General features: G+C 35.4%; 1 protein-coding gene across 11 annotated transcripts in view; it reads right to left on the bottom strand.

Moving 5' to 3' along the window:
* Positions 1–15,160, bottom strand: part of CDC42BPA (CDC42 binding protein kinase alpha) — a gene marked incomplete at both ends in the record, with an annotated part of 303,526 nt that overhangs the window by 147,183 nt on the left and 141,183 nt on the right. For all 11 annotated transcript variants that reach the window (XM_079719570.1, XM_079719575.1, XM_079719576.1 and 8 more), the window contains one exon: positions 4,660–4,753. In XM_079719570.1, coding sequence (XP_079575696.1) covers positions 4,660–4,753 — 94 coding nt within the window. The remainder of the gene's footprint in view (positions 1–4,659; positions 4,754–15,160) is intronic.

Here is a 15,160-nt window from a genome sequence, read left to right as displayed (position 1 = left end):
AACTAGTGAGAATTATAAAGAAAAACTAAGCAAAGTAAAGGGATCACTTACTTCAGGGAGAACAAAGAGCTGTCCAAGAAAAGAAAGGTAATTAAAATAAATAATATGGCACAGCTATGAATTATATTTATATAATTATTAAAAAACTGAACAGGATTTAATGAAAGATTATGTGATAATTACAACACTGGGAAGATAAAGAGGAAGGGTAAGGGTTGGTTGAGACAGGTATAAAAGACCTGTATTCTCATCTTCCATGGTAGGAAATTAATAGATAATATCTAAAACTAAATAACAAGAGGCAGTAGCATGAATACAATAATAAAAATACATAAGTAGAAGAAACAACGGAAGAAAGAGCTAAAAGATTTTTATGTGTCTGCCTGCAGAAAAAGACAGTTGGAGGTGGGAAAGAACCAGGACAAAGGAATGCTGTTTATTCTCATGTCTTCCTAAAATATGTATACATCACATAAAAAATAAAGTATAAAGGAAAAGAAAAAAGAAGGTTTCTTCATTATAATTTTCTAAATGGAGGACCAACATGCTATTATGTCCAGGAAAATTATTTGAGATCATTAATAAAAAATGAATGACTAGGGGCCTCCCTGGTGGCGCAGTGGTTGAGAGTCCGCCTGCCGATGCAGGGGACACGGGTTCGTGCCCCGGTCTGGGAGGATCCCATATGCCGCGGAGCGGCTGGGCCCGTGAGCCATGGCTGCTGAGCCTGCGCATCCGGAGCCTGTGCTCCGCAACGGGAGAGGCCACAACAGTGAGAGGCCCGCGTACCACAAAAAAAAAAAAAAAAAAAAAAAAAATGAATGACTAGGAAGACACACTAGAATTTTAGGAATAAATCTGATCAGGGGCAACTCATATAGACAGAAACAGTACTCAATGCATTCTGGAATGCACAGGGACCTGGAGGACTGAACACCAGACTCCATAGGAGGAGCCCCAGCTTTAAGGGGCTTATAACATGCAGGACTGAGGAAACACTACCTCTTTCCCCTGGAATTCTTTCTCAGTGTAGCTCTCTCTTTTCTGGAATTGTGGACCACAACTTTCTGATACCACAGCCTACCTTACTTTAATCTGTGTTTTCTCAACTTAGACCACCATGCTATTTCTCTCCCTCTCATGTCACACCTGGCACTATCCACTTCCCACTATATACTTCAAACACATGCAGTTATCTTAAAGCAGAATAATTACACACACCGGTCTTACATTGTTTGTGTGACTACTGTCATATCTATTACTTCTACCTATGTCACAAGCCCCACATTACAATATTATTTTCGTTTTTAATAGTCAGATACCTTTTATGTAAATTTAAAAAGAAAGATTAATATAATCTTTTTCCTTTATCCTGTAAATCTTATTTATCATATCTGATATTCTTTATCATATAGCTAAGTATCCAAATGGTGTCATTTCCTTTGGTGTGAAGGACATTCTTTAGCATCTAGGCCTCTTTCATTTACCTGAACCTGTCTTTAATTCACCTTCATTTCTGAAGAATATTTTTGTTTGATATAGAATTCTTGATTTACAGACTTTTTTTTTTCTTTCAGCACTTTAAAGATATCATTCCATGATTTCTGATGAGAGTTCAGTGGTTATTTTTACCCTTTTTCCAAAGGGTAAAAGGTACAAAAAAAGTATGTAAAGTGTTTTTTCTTTTGGCTGCTTTCAATTTTTCTTTAAGTTTCAGCAGTTTAACTGTGATGTAGCCAGGTGTGGTTCCTTTTATTACCTTGAGATATGCTAGGATTTTTTTTTTTTTTTTTTGCGGTACGCGGGCCTCTCACTGTTGTGGCCTCTCCCCTTGTGGAGCACAGGCTCCGGACGCGCAGGTTCAGAGGCCATGGCTCACGGGCCCAGCCGCTCTGCGGCATGTGGGATCTTCCTGGACCGGGGCACGAACCCGTGTCCCCTGCATCGGCAGGCGGACTCTCAACCACTGCGCCACCAGGGAAGCCCTATGCTAGGATTTTATATCTGTGTTTTTCATCACATTTGGTAAGTTTGAGCCATTAATTCTTACAAATGTTTTCTGTTACTATCACACTTTTACTAGGATTCTAACTGTATGGATATCTGAGCCTATACTGATTTTGTTTCAATTTTTTCCTCTCTGTTCTTCAGACTGTTAAATCTCTATTAATCTGTATTCAAATTTCACTGGCTCTTTCTTCTCTCATTTCTAATCTACTGTTAACCTCCTCCTGTGAATTTTTTATTTCTATTACTATAATTTTCAAGTTCTAAAAGATCTGTTTGATTTATTTTTCTGCAGAGATTCCTCATCTGTGTAATCTTTAAGACTATTATCTTCCTTTGATTCTTTCAACATATATATGATAGTTTCATTAAGTCTCTGTCTGGCAACCCCAACGTCTGTGCTAGCCAGGTTTTTACTGACTACTTTATTTTTCAATTCTGTATCACAATCACTTACCCTACCCTCTATTTTTGTTTCATCTAGTGATTTTTTTTTTTTTTTTTTTTTGCGGTACACGGGCCTCTCGTCGCTGTGGCCTCTCCCGTTGCGGAGCCTGCGGCCATGGCTCACGGGTCCAGCCGCTCCGCGGCACGTGGGATCCTCCCAGGCCGGGGCACGAACCCGTGTCCCCTGCACCGGCAGGCGGACTCCCAACCACTGCGCCACCAGGGAAGCCCCTCATCTAGTGATTTTTGACTGAATGCTGGCCACTGTCAATAAAACATTGTGGACAGTATGAATTCTATTATCTTCCTCTGAAGAATATTAAATCCTCCTTTAAGCAGATTAAAAAATACTAACTGATCTCCTTGAACATGGGTTGGCTTACAGTTATACCTTTTAAAGGCAATTTATAGAAAACCTAAGATTCATCTCAACCCCGTTATTTGGAGGACCACTTTCAAACTCCGTTGATCTTATCAGGACTTGGTTTTAGGCTGTTAGATAGGCTTAGAGTAAGTCTTACATGTTACAAACATCTTAACTAGCCAATATTCCAATGTCCCCTAGCACTGTGTCTCCTCCAACGCTGCTTGATTTGGAGTAATCTGCTCGATTTTCAAATGGATAGCATCTACTCTTTGGTAATTCTCATATGTTCTTATACGGCTGTCCCTCCATATCTGCTGGTTCCACATTTGCAGATTCAACCAATCATGGATCAAAAATATTTTTTAAAAAATTTTCCAGAAAGTTCCAAAAGGCAAAACTTGAATCTGTCACACGCTGGCAACTATTTACACAGCATTTACATTGTATTTACAACTATTTATATAGCATTTACATTGTATTAGGTATTGTAAGTAATCTAGAGATGATATAAAGTATACAGGAGGATGTGCATAGGTTATATGAAAATACTACATCATTTTATATAAGGGACTTACTTGAGCATCTGCAGATTTTACTATGCATGGCAGGGGGGCAGTCCTGGAACCAATCCCCCACAGATACCAAGGGACAACTGTACGACATATGTACGGACCAACCGTCATGAGATAGCCCCATATGGATATTTTAGGCCCTCTCTATGCACAACTCCCTCTTTTCCAATGGTAAGCCCTGCAGATTCCAGCTGCCTCAGCTAACCCAACTCTGATCTCCTCCTCCTCAGCTCTGTAAGACGGTTAAACTCTGCTTTAACTCTAGCTTTCTGCATCAGAGTCAGCAAACTGTCCCAATCCTGGGAAATGGTGAGGCATACCTCATGAATTAACTTCTCTCAGAGATAACAGTCTTGTGTTGCCTGTTGTCCACTGCCTAAAAACAGTTGTTTCAAATCCAGTTTTACAGTTATTTATAGTGAAAGAACAATTTGGTATCAATTACTCCCTCCATCATGGCCAGAGGCAGAAGTCATATAATCCTTTTAAAAAAAGTTATCTCCTTAGGATAAATTTTCAGAAGTCAAATTACTGGTCCAGAATACTGTGACATTTTCATGGCTTTTGCAATGTATTATACTAAATTACTCTCCAGAAAGTTTCTGCCAATTAAAATGATATATATTTGGATGTATTATGCTATACAACCAGGAAATTGAGGTAAATACTACAACAATAACAACAACAATAACAAACAGGGAATACAATTGGGGCATGTAAACTTTTAAGTAAGTGAGAGAATATAACAGAGGGGCCTAGGGTTAGCAGAACTAAAGTAAATGGTAACATAAAACTGAATCAGCCTAGAGGACTTTCTGATAAAAGCATTCATTCACTTGTTGAACACTGTCCCTCAGGAAAACCAGACAACTAGTATAGAAAGAGAAAAGAAATGAAAGTGAAGAAGTCACATATTCTTTTTCTATGTGGGATTTATTTTCTTCACTCCTCTGGAACTGTGGAAATATCTCAAGTACAATAGTAAACAGTTCAGCTAAAAAAGGAACAAACAGAGTCTCATAAAAGGTATAGTGTATAAATCTTAAGATCATTAATATAAGCAGTTGAAAATGGTATATGACTTTTTAGACAAGCCCTATTATGAGTAAGTATGCTTAAGTGGAGGGAAGTAAAGCATAGAAAGACAAATGGATGGAAGGATGTTTGATAGATAATATAAATAGATGGCTTCTAAAACAGATAAAGAAAACAAGTAGTAAGGGAGATGTCTGTGGGTAAAATAGTTTAAGATTTATCTTTATTTACCGTTCCATCTTCCATCAGCTTCAGACATGAACCAAAATCTGCTAACCGAATATGTCCATTCATATCCATCAATATATTGTCAGGTTTGATGTCCCTGAAAAAAACAGACGCATTCAATTTTTAGTTGGGAAAAATAAACACAATCAGTTACTTGGTAAGATAATCATTTTGTCTGAAAATCTCAACTTCTTTTAAAATTAATACTCTAAGAACATATATTTCTTTAGACTATTTCTTTATGGGTTCAAATCCTAGCTCTGATTCATATTAAAACTTTTTTAAACACATGCAATTTCAGTGTTCTGGAGATAAAAAGTACTGCGGTAATTTTCATTGAGGTTAAATCTTACCATTTTTCCTTTAGATTTGCACAGATTCCAATGTGGCCATGGTAGGCCTACTTTCTGCATACAGAGAAGAGCTGTAATTACTTGATACCCACAAAACATACTACCTTCTAGCCCATGAAACTGAACAGGGAAAAATATACTTCCTAGACCCTGAACATAAATGTAAATAAATAAATTTTCAATTACTGTAGGTCATGACAACACAAAAAGAATTGCTTCACAAAGCTGATTCGGAAAACAACTGAAACAACTACTTAATAGTGATCTATATTATATACAGCTATTTACAGATGTTAAGTCAAAGGCTTGTAAGATACCCAAATCTAACTAATAACAAACTAAATCATGCCAGTTTTTGTGTTTATTTTTACATTTGAATAATAAAAAGTGTTGCAAACCTTTGTGGCAGCTAACCCACTAAAAAGGCAGAGTTGATAGCTCTGACAGACTATAGCCTTCAAAGCCTAAAATATTTCCTATCTGGCCCTTTATAGAAAAAGTTTGCTGACCCCTGTTACAGATGATAGATGATTGCTTAATACAGACAGGCAGATAGATAGACTGAAAACAACAGCCTGCATAGGAATTGTCTTCATAGTCCTCCATATTTGAATTTATAACCTCAACTCTCAGAAATGCTATATTAAGAAAACATTTTTTTCTTGTTCAGAAACATCAAAGAAGTACACTTTAGTGCTGGAAGGAACCTTAGAAATTACCTAGACCATTTTTAGATGAGGGGAAAACTGTATTTTATTCTTTATTTTTAAAAATATTAAACTGTATAGTCATTATACATAATTGCTACTAGTAGAATTCTCAGATTTTAAAGGAGACTAAAGGAATTACAAAGACAGGATTTATAAACATCAGTAATATTTTTGGCTATGTAAAAAACAGGAAATTTTAAAACTTAGTAAGAAATAAATTGTATTTATACACTTATAACAATTAATAAAATGTAAAATATTTAATAAGACATTATAGATAGTACTGCCACTCCCCAAGTATCTCATTACCCTTCCTGATATCACCCCCTTCCTCCACTCCCCAGAGGTTAGCAACCACAATCCTGAATTTGGTGTTTACTATATCATGCATATTTTATATTATTAGTACATATACATGTAACCATAAGACTATATATTTTTCTGAATGTCTTTAAACTTTATAATTGATACCAAACTGTGTGTAGCCTTTTGCAACTTGGTTTTATTCTAATGTTATGTTTCTAAAATTTATCCATGTTGATACATATTGTTCTAGTTCATTAATTTAAATGCTATATGGAATATTTTCACAGATCCAATTTATCTATCAATGCTCCTGATTATGGAATTTAGATTGTTTCCAACAACTTTACATTGTTTTAGATTTTTATTTTGCTATTACACAGAATTCCGAAATGAATATTTTTACAAATACCTCCTTGTACTCATATGGGAACATTTCCCTAGGCTATCTAGAAGTGGAATTGCTATGATAAAAGACATGTACATCTTCAACTTTACTAGCAGGATTACTACTAAGGTTAAGACTCTTTTTTACATTATCAATGGTCATCTTAGATTCCTCTTCGGTAAAATGCCAGTTAAAATCCCGTGCCATTTTTTTATACTGTGTGTGTGCTGTTTGTTTTTGGTTAATCTTCAGGAATTTCATTTCCTCAGATTTAAGTACATGTGTTACAAATCTCTTCTCTCCGCATGTGGGCTTGTTTTTCCACATTGTTTATAGTGTCTTTCTTACTCGTAAAAACATTGTTTAATGCTAATGTAGTCTTATAATTTATAATTTGTATTTTTGTCTTTTTTCACTTTTTTCAGCTTTACTGAGGTATAATTGACAAATAAAATTGTAATATATTTAAAGTACAACATGATGATTAATCTGATATACATCACATTGTGAAAGGATCCCCACCACCACTAAGTTAACATATCCATTATCTCATCTCACATATTTACTTTTTTTTTTTTTGGTGTGAACACTTCCATTCTACTCTCTTAGCAATACAATATTATCAACTATAATCACCATGCTATACATTAGCTCCTCAGACCTTATTCATCTTATAACCTAAAGTTTGTACCCTTTGACCAACGTCTCCCTATTTCCCATACCCCCAGCTCCTGTCAACCATCATTCTACTCTCAAAATTTGCATTTTTTGTCCTAAGAAATCTCCCTTATCCTCTCCTTCCAGGGCTCATAAGGATAGTGTCCTATATTTTCTTTTAAAAGTTTTAAAGTTTTACTTTTCATTTCAAGTCTTTAATCTCCCTGGAATTAATTTTTCTGTGTAGTGTAAGATAAAGGCCACACTATATTTCTTTCTGTCCCAATACCATTTATTAAATGACATCCTTTCACTACTGATTTCTAATAGCATCTCGGTCAGAAATCAAGTGGATCTGTTTCAGGACTTCCCATGCAATGTTAATCAAAAATCTTTAGAACGAAAGGGAGCCTAATAACAATGACCAGGACAAGAGGCGTGAACTGGAACTGTCACAGGCAAACAGAGGTATGGTCACCCATCTATACCTAGACTACTGTCTTAATTATGAGAGCTCTATAATGACCTCTCTATACCAGTAGACCATGTTTTTAAATTGCCATGGCTCTTCCAGATAAATGCTAGAATTAGCTTAATATGTTCCATAAAACATACTGAGATTTTGATGGGAATCACAATGACTTCACAAATTAATCCGAAGAGAAATTATATCTTTGCAATATGACTCTTCCCATCCATGTAACAAGTTAATTAACATTATAGACACATATCTTAATTAATGTATATAAATACCTTATATATTAGTTATGAGTCTTCTTTTATGTCCTTCAATAATACTGAATATTTTTCCACAGAGAGCTTACACATCTTTTGCTATTGATAGTCTTGGATACCTTACAGTTTTGTTGCTATTGTGAATAGGATTTTCTTCATAGAAGCATTCTCATTTTGCTTCCAATTTTCATGGGAATGTTTCTCATATTTCACCATTAACTGTGATCTTTGGTTTAGATTTCCAGTAGAAACTCAATATTAGGAGAATTATCTTCTCCTCCCAAATTGCTAAAAGTATCAGGAGTTCAATTTTGTTGTCATTTTTGGTATTGAGTTTATTTTTCTCTTTTAACCTATTAATACAGTGTATTACTCTAATAGATTTTCTAATGTTGAAACTCCCTTGCATCCTGGAATAAAACCTACTTGGCCATACTTTTTTTTTTAATGTGCCATCTATCACTGAATCTAAAAGTCCACTGATTGTAAAGATGCACCATTATGGCATGTGCCACTAAAAGAGAGAATAAATTGACTCCTATAATTTTAGAAGCCATTTATTTAAAAATTACAGAGATATTAAATTGAAAAATACGTTTGTCTTAGCACTCATAATATATACACTGCTGAATTTGACTTTTTAAAACTTTTATTTTTAGGGACTCCCCTGGTGGTCCAGTGGTAAAGAATCTGCCTTCCAATGCAGGGGATGCGGGTTCGATCCCTGGTTGAGGAACTAAGATCCCACATGCCACGGGGCAACTTAGCCCACGCGCCACAACTACTGAACCCACACACCTCAACTAGAGAGCCCGCATGTCGCAAACTACAAAGCCCACACGCTCTGAAGCATGTGCACAACTAGAGAGAGAAAAACCCGCATGCCACAACTAGAGAGAAGCCCACGGGCCACAACGAAAGATCCCACATGCTGCAGTGAAGATCCCGTGTGCTGCAACTAAGACCAGACGCAGCCTAAAATAATTAATTAATCAAAAGGTTTTTTTTAGCTTTTATTTTTATATTCATAAGTTATATTGTGCTATGTAACATTCTCATCTTGTACTACCCTTGTCAAGTTTTGTTGTTAAGGTTTTACTATCTTCATAAAGTGAGATAAATGGCTTATCAAAATTTCAAAAGAAATTTATACAGAATTCAATTATTCCTTTCTTTTTTTTTGGCTGCACCACGCGGCATGCGGGATCTTAGTTCCCTGGCAGGGATCAAACCCATGCCCTCTGCAATGGAAGCACGGATTCTTAACCACTGGACCACCAGGGAAGTCCCCAATTATTCCTTTCTTAAAAATAAAAGAGAACTCATCTATAAAGCCATGTGGGTAAAAGGCTGTTCATAGCAGTTTTATTCGTAACAGCTCAAAACTGGAAAAAACTCAAATGACCATCAGCAAGTGGGTGGATAAACTGTCACATATTTACACAGTGGAAGACTACTCTAGCAATAAGGAAAGATCTGTTGATACTACATCAAATTGGATGAATCTCAAAAACTTTATGTTGATCAAAAGACATCAGACAAAAAAAATATATGATGTATGATTCCATTTATAAGAAGTTCTAGAACAGGTAAAAACTAAGCTATGGTGATAGAAACCAAAACAACTGGTGATGGAGGGATACAAGATGCTAACTGGAAAAGAGCACAAGGAAACTTTTAGAGTGATGGAAACATTCTACATCTTGATTTGGGATGGTGGTTACACAGGTATATACATTGTCAAAAATCATCACTACACATTTAACACTTGTGGACTTTATCATATGTATTTCAATTTATAAAAATAAAAGGGGTGAAGACAAGAAGTACCTTTAAAAAATATGAGACTGCAGTCTTGTGGAGGGAGAACTTTCCATTACAGATTCAGTTTTTTTAAACGTTCTTAGTTTATTGAGATAATTTCTATTTCTTCTTGAGTAAGTTATAGTCATTTATTCTAATATACATTTCATACACATTTTCAAATTTATTGGAATACAGTTGTTCACTGTATTCTATTATTATTTGTTTAATCTACAATATATACTAATATTATTTCTTTGTATCTTTTTTTTTTTTTTTGCAGTACACGGGCCTCTCACTGTTGTGGCCTCTCCCATTGCGGAGCACAGGCTCCGGATGCGCAGGCTCAGTGGCCATGGCTCACAGGCCCAGCCGCTCCGCGGCATGTGGGATCTTCCCGGACCAGGGCACGAACCCATGTCCCCTGCATCGGCAGGCGGACTCTCAACCCCTGCGCCACCAGGGAAGCCCACTTTTAATTATTAAATACAGATGATAGGGATTGTCTTCCTCACTGTATATTTATGTTAATATGCTATAAATTTCTTAATAAATATATCCTTAAGTAGTCCATATTTTTAGATACCATACCTAGAGTCTTTTCTTCTAGTATATCTCTTCATAATTATTGTTCCTTGCTATATTATAAATTTCACAAAGATAGGAATTTTGTTCTCTACTAGATTCCCAGCACATGGAAAAGAGCCTGACACATAGTAGTATGCAATAAATATTTACTCAATTAATTAGATAACAAAAGCTCTTGATATCCTTCTTGAACTTTCTTGCCATTTGTAGTAGTTTTTAGGTTAATTCTCTTTGATTTTCCACGTATAAAATAATATCATCTATGAATATCATCTATAAATGTTACTATTCTTACACTTTTAATTTTTTTCTTTTGCCTTACTGGCTAGTATTTCTACTATAATGTAAAATAATATTGGTGATGATGAACATCTTTGTCTTGTTTTGACTTTAGTAAGTTACCTATTTAGCATGATGCTGACTTTTGAGGTATAAGATACACGCACATACAGCATGTTAAGGAAGCATCTACCTATTCTTATTTTATTAAAAAAAGTATTTACTAAATTCAACAACTCTTCTTGATTAAAAAAAACAAAAAATAATTCTAAAATGCATATATTATATGTCTAAAATTTATAAATCAAGAAATAATAGGCTTAGATATCAGGACGTTAGAGATATGGGGTTAAAAAGCAACAACAAGTCAGAGGGAAGGATTCCTTGATGTAAATTACCATGTGGGTGTGCTGGCCCAGGGAGGAGAATGAAGCATCCTCCCTCCACCTGCTTTTAACAGCACTAATTACTTACAGGCTTCTCCTAGGCAGTTTTTCAGCACAATAATTATGGTAGTAGGGAGAGCGCTTTTTCAGCTAACCTGCCATCTAATGCCTACTTCTTGATAACTGCCAGTGTCCTTACTTGAAATAATTTATCTGAGTTGAGTTCTACAACTAAAAATGCACACAGCTGGCTACAGCTTTAATTTAATAGGAATGCTATAGAGTGTGAAAGATCTACACCTAATTGGCAAAGCCTCTCAATTTTCTGGGGTATAGATAACTTTACTCCAACCTTGTCCTGTAAAATCCAGAGGTTCCAGTACAGGCATACTTTGGAGATATTCCGGATTTGGTTCCAGACCACAGCAATGAAGTGAACATTGCAATAAAGCAAGTGAGATTTTTAGTTTTCCAGTGAATATAAAAGTTATGTTTATACTTTATATTGTAGTCTACTAAGTGTGCAATAGCACTGTCTAAAAAGATAATGTACATACCTTATTTAAAAATACTTTATTGCTAAAAACCACTAACCATCATCTGAGCTTTCACTGAGTCATAGTAATAACATCAAAGATTACTGATCACAGATCACCATAACAAATATAATAATAATGAAAATGTTTGAAATATTGCAGGAATTTACCAAAACGTGACACAAAGACACAAAGTGAGCAAATGCTGTTGGAAAAATGGTGCCAAGAGACTTATTCGACAAGGACTGCCACAAACCTTCAATTTGCAAAAAAAAAAAAAAAAAAAAAAAAGCAGTATCTCTGAAGTGCAGTAAAGCCAAGTGTAATATAACGAGGAATACCTGTATTGCTATATCTGAGTCCCTGGTTTCAGGTAAACAGAAATTTAGGGGAGGGGGAAGCCAAACGGATACATAAAGAAAAATAGGCAGAAGACATCTGTCATTTCTGTATTAAAAGAAACAGCAGAAATTTACTGGTATTTATTAGGTACTGGCGTCACATAAATACTTTGCTTATTGTAAATACAGTTAAACTGACAAAAAAAAAAAAAAAAAAAAAAAAAAGAAAAACAGCATAAAGAAGTTGAATGTGGCTGCCACTGGGGGAGTGGGCATAAGAGGTATGACAGAGGGACTATTTTCAATATAATCTTTTTGATACTACTTGAGTTTTATTTTAACTATATGCAGTATTATTTGATTTAAATTAATTAAAAACCAAAATACAGGGGACTTTCCCTGGTGGTCCAGTGGTTAAGACTTCACCTTCCAATGCATGGGGTGTGGGTTCGATCCCTGGTTGGGTAGCTAAGATCCCATGTGCCTCACACCCAAAAAACCAAAACATAAAACAGAAGCAATATTGTAACAAATTCAATAAAGACTTTAAAAAAAAATGGTCCACCTCAAAAAAAATCTTTAAAAAACCCCAAAATACATGTATATAATGTCTGAGTCATTTAATTCGAGAATATGAAAATGTTTTGACTAAGCCACTATGATCATCTGCAGTCAGCAATATTTTTCAGTGAAAACAATTAATGGGTATCAAGATCATAGATAAATATGATAATGTTATAAAGATAATACAAATTGGTCTCTGCTTGTCCAACAGGGAATACAATTACACATTTTATGTAACACATTGCCTAATGATTCATTCCACATACCTAGTTTATTCCACGATTGAAAAAGAAGTCTCTCTGTTCCTAAAATGGTCTCTATTTGATTTGATGGAAACTCTCCTGATCTTCTGAATTAATAAAACCTCAGGAGTATATGAACTATGAACTATTCCCTAATCATCTGTTAGGTTTGAAAATATTTATGTTTTATTTTTTTGAGGGGGGGAGACAAAGTATAATGCAGATATGAGGTAGAACTTAAAGAATTCATAAGAAAGAAAGAATGACTTTTCTATCTAGCTGATATTAAGTATGACCTAAATTACCGGGCACAAGGAAGGCCTAAAACATATGTAAGTCCACACAACCACCTCAAACAAAGGAAAACATGTCCCTTCCTCCTTTTTCAACCAGAGACTACAGCTTGATCTTCTGTGGTTTCCTTTCTCCTTAAAGATTGTCTACCATTTTCATCTAAATCTAATCTAAAAATATCTGGGAGAAAGTATACAAAATATGATCTGAATTGGGCCTAACATATACAGGAATAGGCCTGGTTCTTTTTGCACTTTAGGTTTTTGAAGGGTGGGCGAAGCGAAACAGAAGCTGCAGATTCAAATCCCCACAAATGTCAGGGGAGGTGTGGATACATCTGCTGACCAATACCCATCATATGAGTCACAAATACTCGTAACTTCTTCATAAGAATGTTCTCACTGGAGTAGAGGAATAGAAAGAGATCCCAAATGTAAAATGAAAGAAAGATGGTTACACTTACATAACTGACAGTATCCTCAAACCCAAGAGGTTCTTTTCTCTCGTCTAGAAGAGCCAGGATCAAAGAAAAGCAGGTGAACACCTATCTATTCTCTCTACAAATAATTTGATAACTGAACCATGATTTTGGCATCTTGAAGGCTACGTACAGAAGAAAAGGTTTAACAATCTGTAAGTAACAAAACCTTTTCAAGTCAAGTCATAGTTATAAGGTTATCTATCATTATTATATCTGCCCAAGAAAATGCAAGTCTTTATTCTTACATTACCACTGAAATGTATCATCAAATTTTAAAAGAAATTTGAGTGCTTAAAAGAAGTTCTTAAAAAATTTTTTGGCTTCCCCATTCCCATTCATATGCAGAAAATATTCTCTTTAAGATGACAAATAACCTTTTAATTGCCAAATCCAGTAGAATCTTTTCAGTTTGAATCCTATAATGATGATTTCTCTGTGATATCTGACAATGCTGATTATTCTCCCAACTATACCATTTTCTCCTCTATTTTCTCAACTAAGACCAATTCTTCTCAGTCTTCTTTCCTGATTCCTCTTTTTCCAAAGTCATACTTCCCATTCCCCTAATGCTGTCCTTCCCTAAGACTCAGTTCTCAGCTGCTTTAAAGTTACAGAGAGCCTCTTCTCCAAAAGGCCTGTCTTTTTTGGGCAACCTACATCCACTGGATAATTTACAGCGAACTATAAAGACTCAGCCAATTTAACTAAATGAGTAACAATTCTGATGGGCTATAGACTTTCCAGAACTCCCAGTGGGGCTGGCTGAGGCTTTGGCCTGCAGTGCAAACTGACTTCTCCCCTCTGCCTAACCCTGCTTCCTCCAGCTCCCCTCCCAAAGGTGTTAATCCTTAGTACATCTTGCATTATACATACATTCTGTCTCAGTCTCTGTTTCTAGAAAATACAATGTGTTGCATGGCAATGGATAAATGGAACAATGGGCTGGCAAATTCCATTTTCTGACATAAGAAGCAAAATAACATCTGGTATTCAGAACCACTCTGAGTCAGTGACATCTTGCAAATAAGGTGGCAGCCAGCCAACCAGATACCAAGTATTGTCAATAAAGGAAGTGAAAGGGAAATTCGAGCAAAACATTAGTTCCAACCTTGACAATCCATGAAAACTAAGAAAGAGACAGAAATGTTTAGAAGAGATAAAAATCTCTACATTATCACTGTAAAAAAGTATTATTCAAGTTTCTTCCTAAGTTGAATATGAATTGTACCCTTTCATGAATTAAAGTTTCTGTAATCTGCAGTTTTCCTTGTCCACAAGGAAAAGCATTATTCTACTTAAAAGGAACATCTGACTTAAAACATTTGACTTAAAAGGAACAACATTATTTAAAACTCTAAGTCAAAATTAATATTTATAATGATACATATTTTTATTTATAACATTAAGAATAAAAAAGCATCCCAAAACAATGACCACACTGAAAGGGCAATATTCTATAGGTCATTTTTACTTTAATACTTCAGTAGAATATCAGTACCAGAGCATGATTATTATAATTATTATTCCTATAATAGTAAAATGTGGATATAATAACATTAGTTAACCTTCAAAGCAGTAGCTTTCAACTCTGGCTGGACAACAAAATCAACTATAGAGGTTATTTAACTGTATGTACCTCAGCCCCAGTCCAGACACCACAAATCAGAATACTGCATAGGGATTGGTTACTGAGAATACTAATTTAGGACACGTATCTCTCCTTCCATCAACCTCATGTCAATGTCTCCGATTTGGTTCCTTTTCATCATTTATACAGGTTGGGGGAGTAGGCTCTCACAATGGAGTGCTTTTATTTTCTGGTCTCCCTACTCCTCCTCTTTATA

Source organism: Hyperoodon ampullatus, assembly GCF_949752795.1.
Source record: "Hyperoodon ampullatus genome assembly, chromosome: 2".
Taxonomy (NCBI): Eukaryota; Metazoa; Chordata; class Mammalia; order Artiodactyla; family Ziphiidae; genus Hyperoodon; species Hyperoodon ampullatus.
This window is presented reverse-complemented; position numbering and strand designations above follow the sequence as displayed.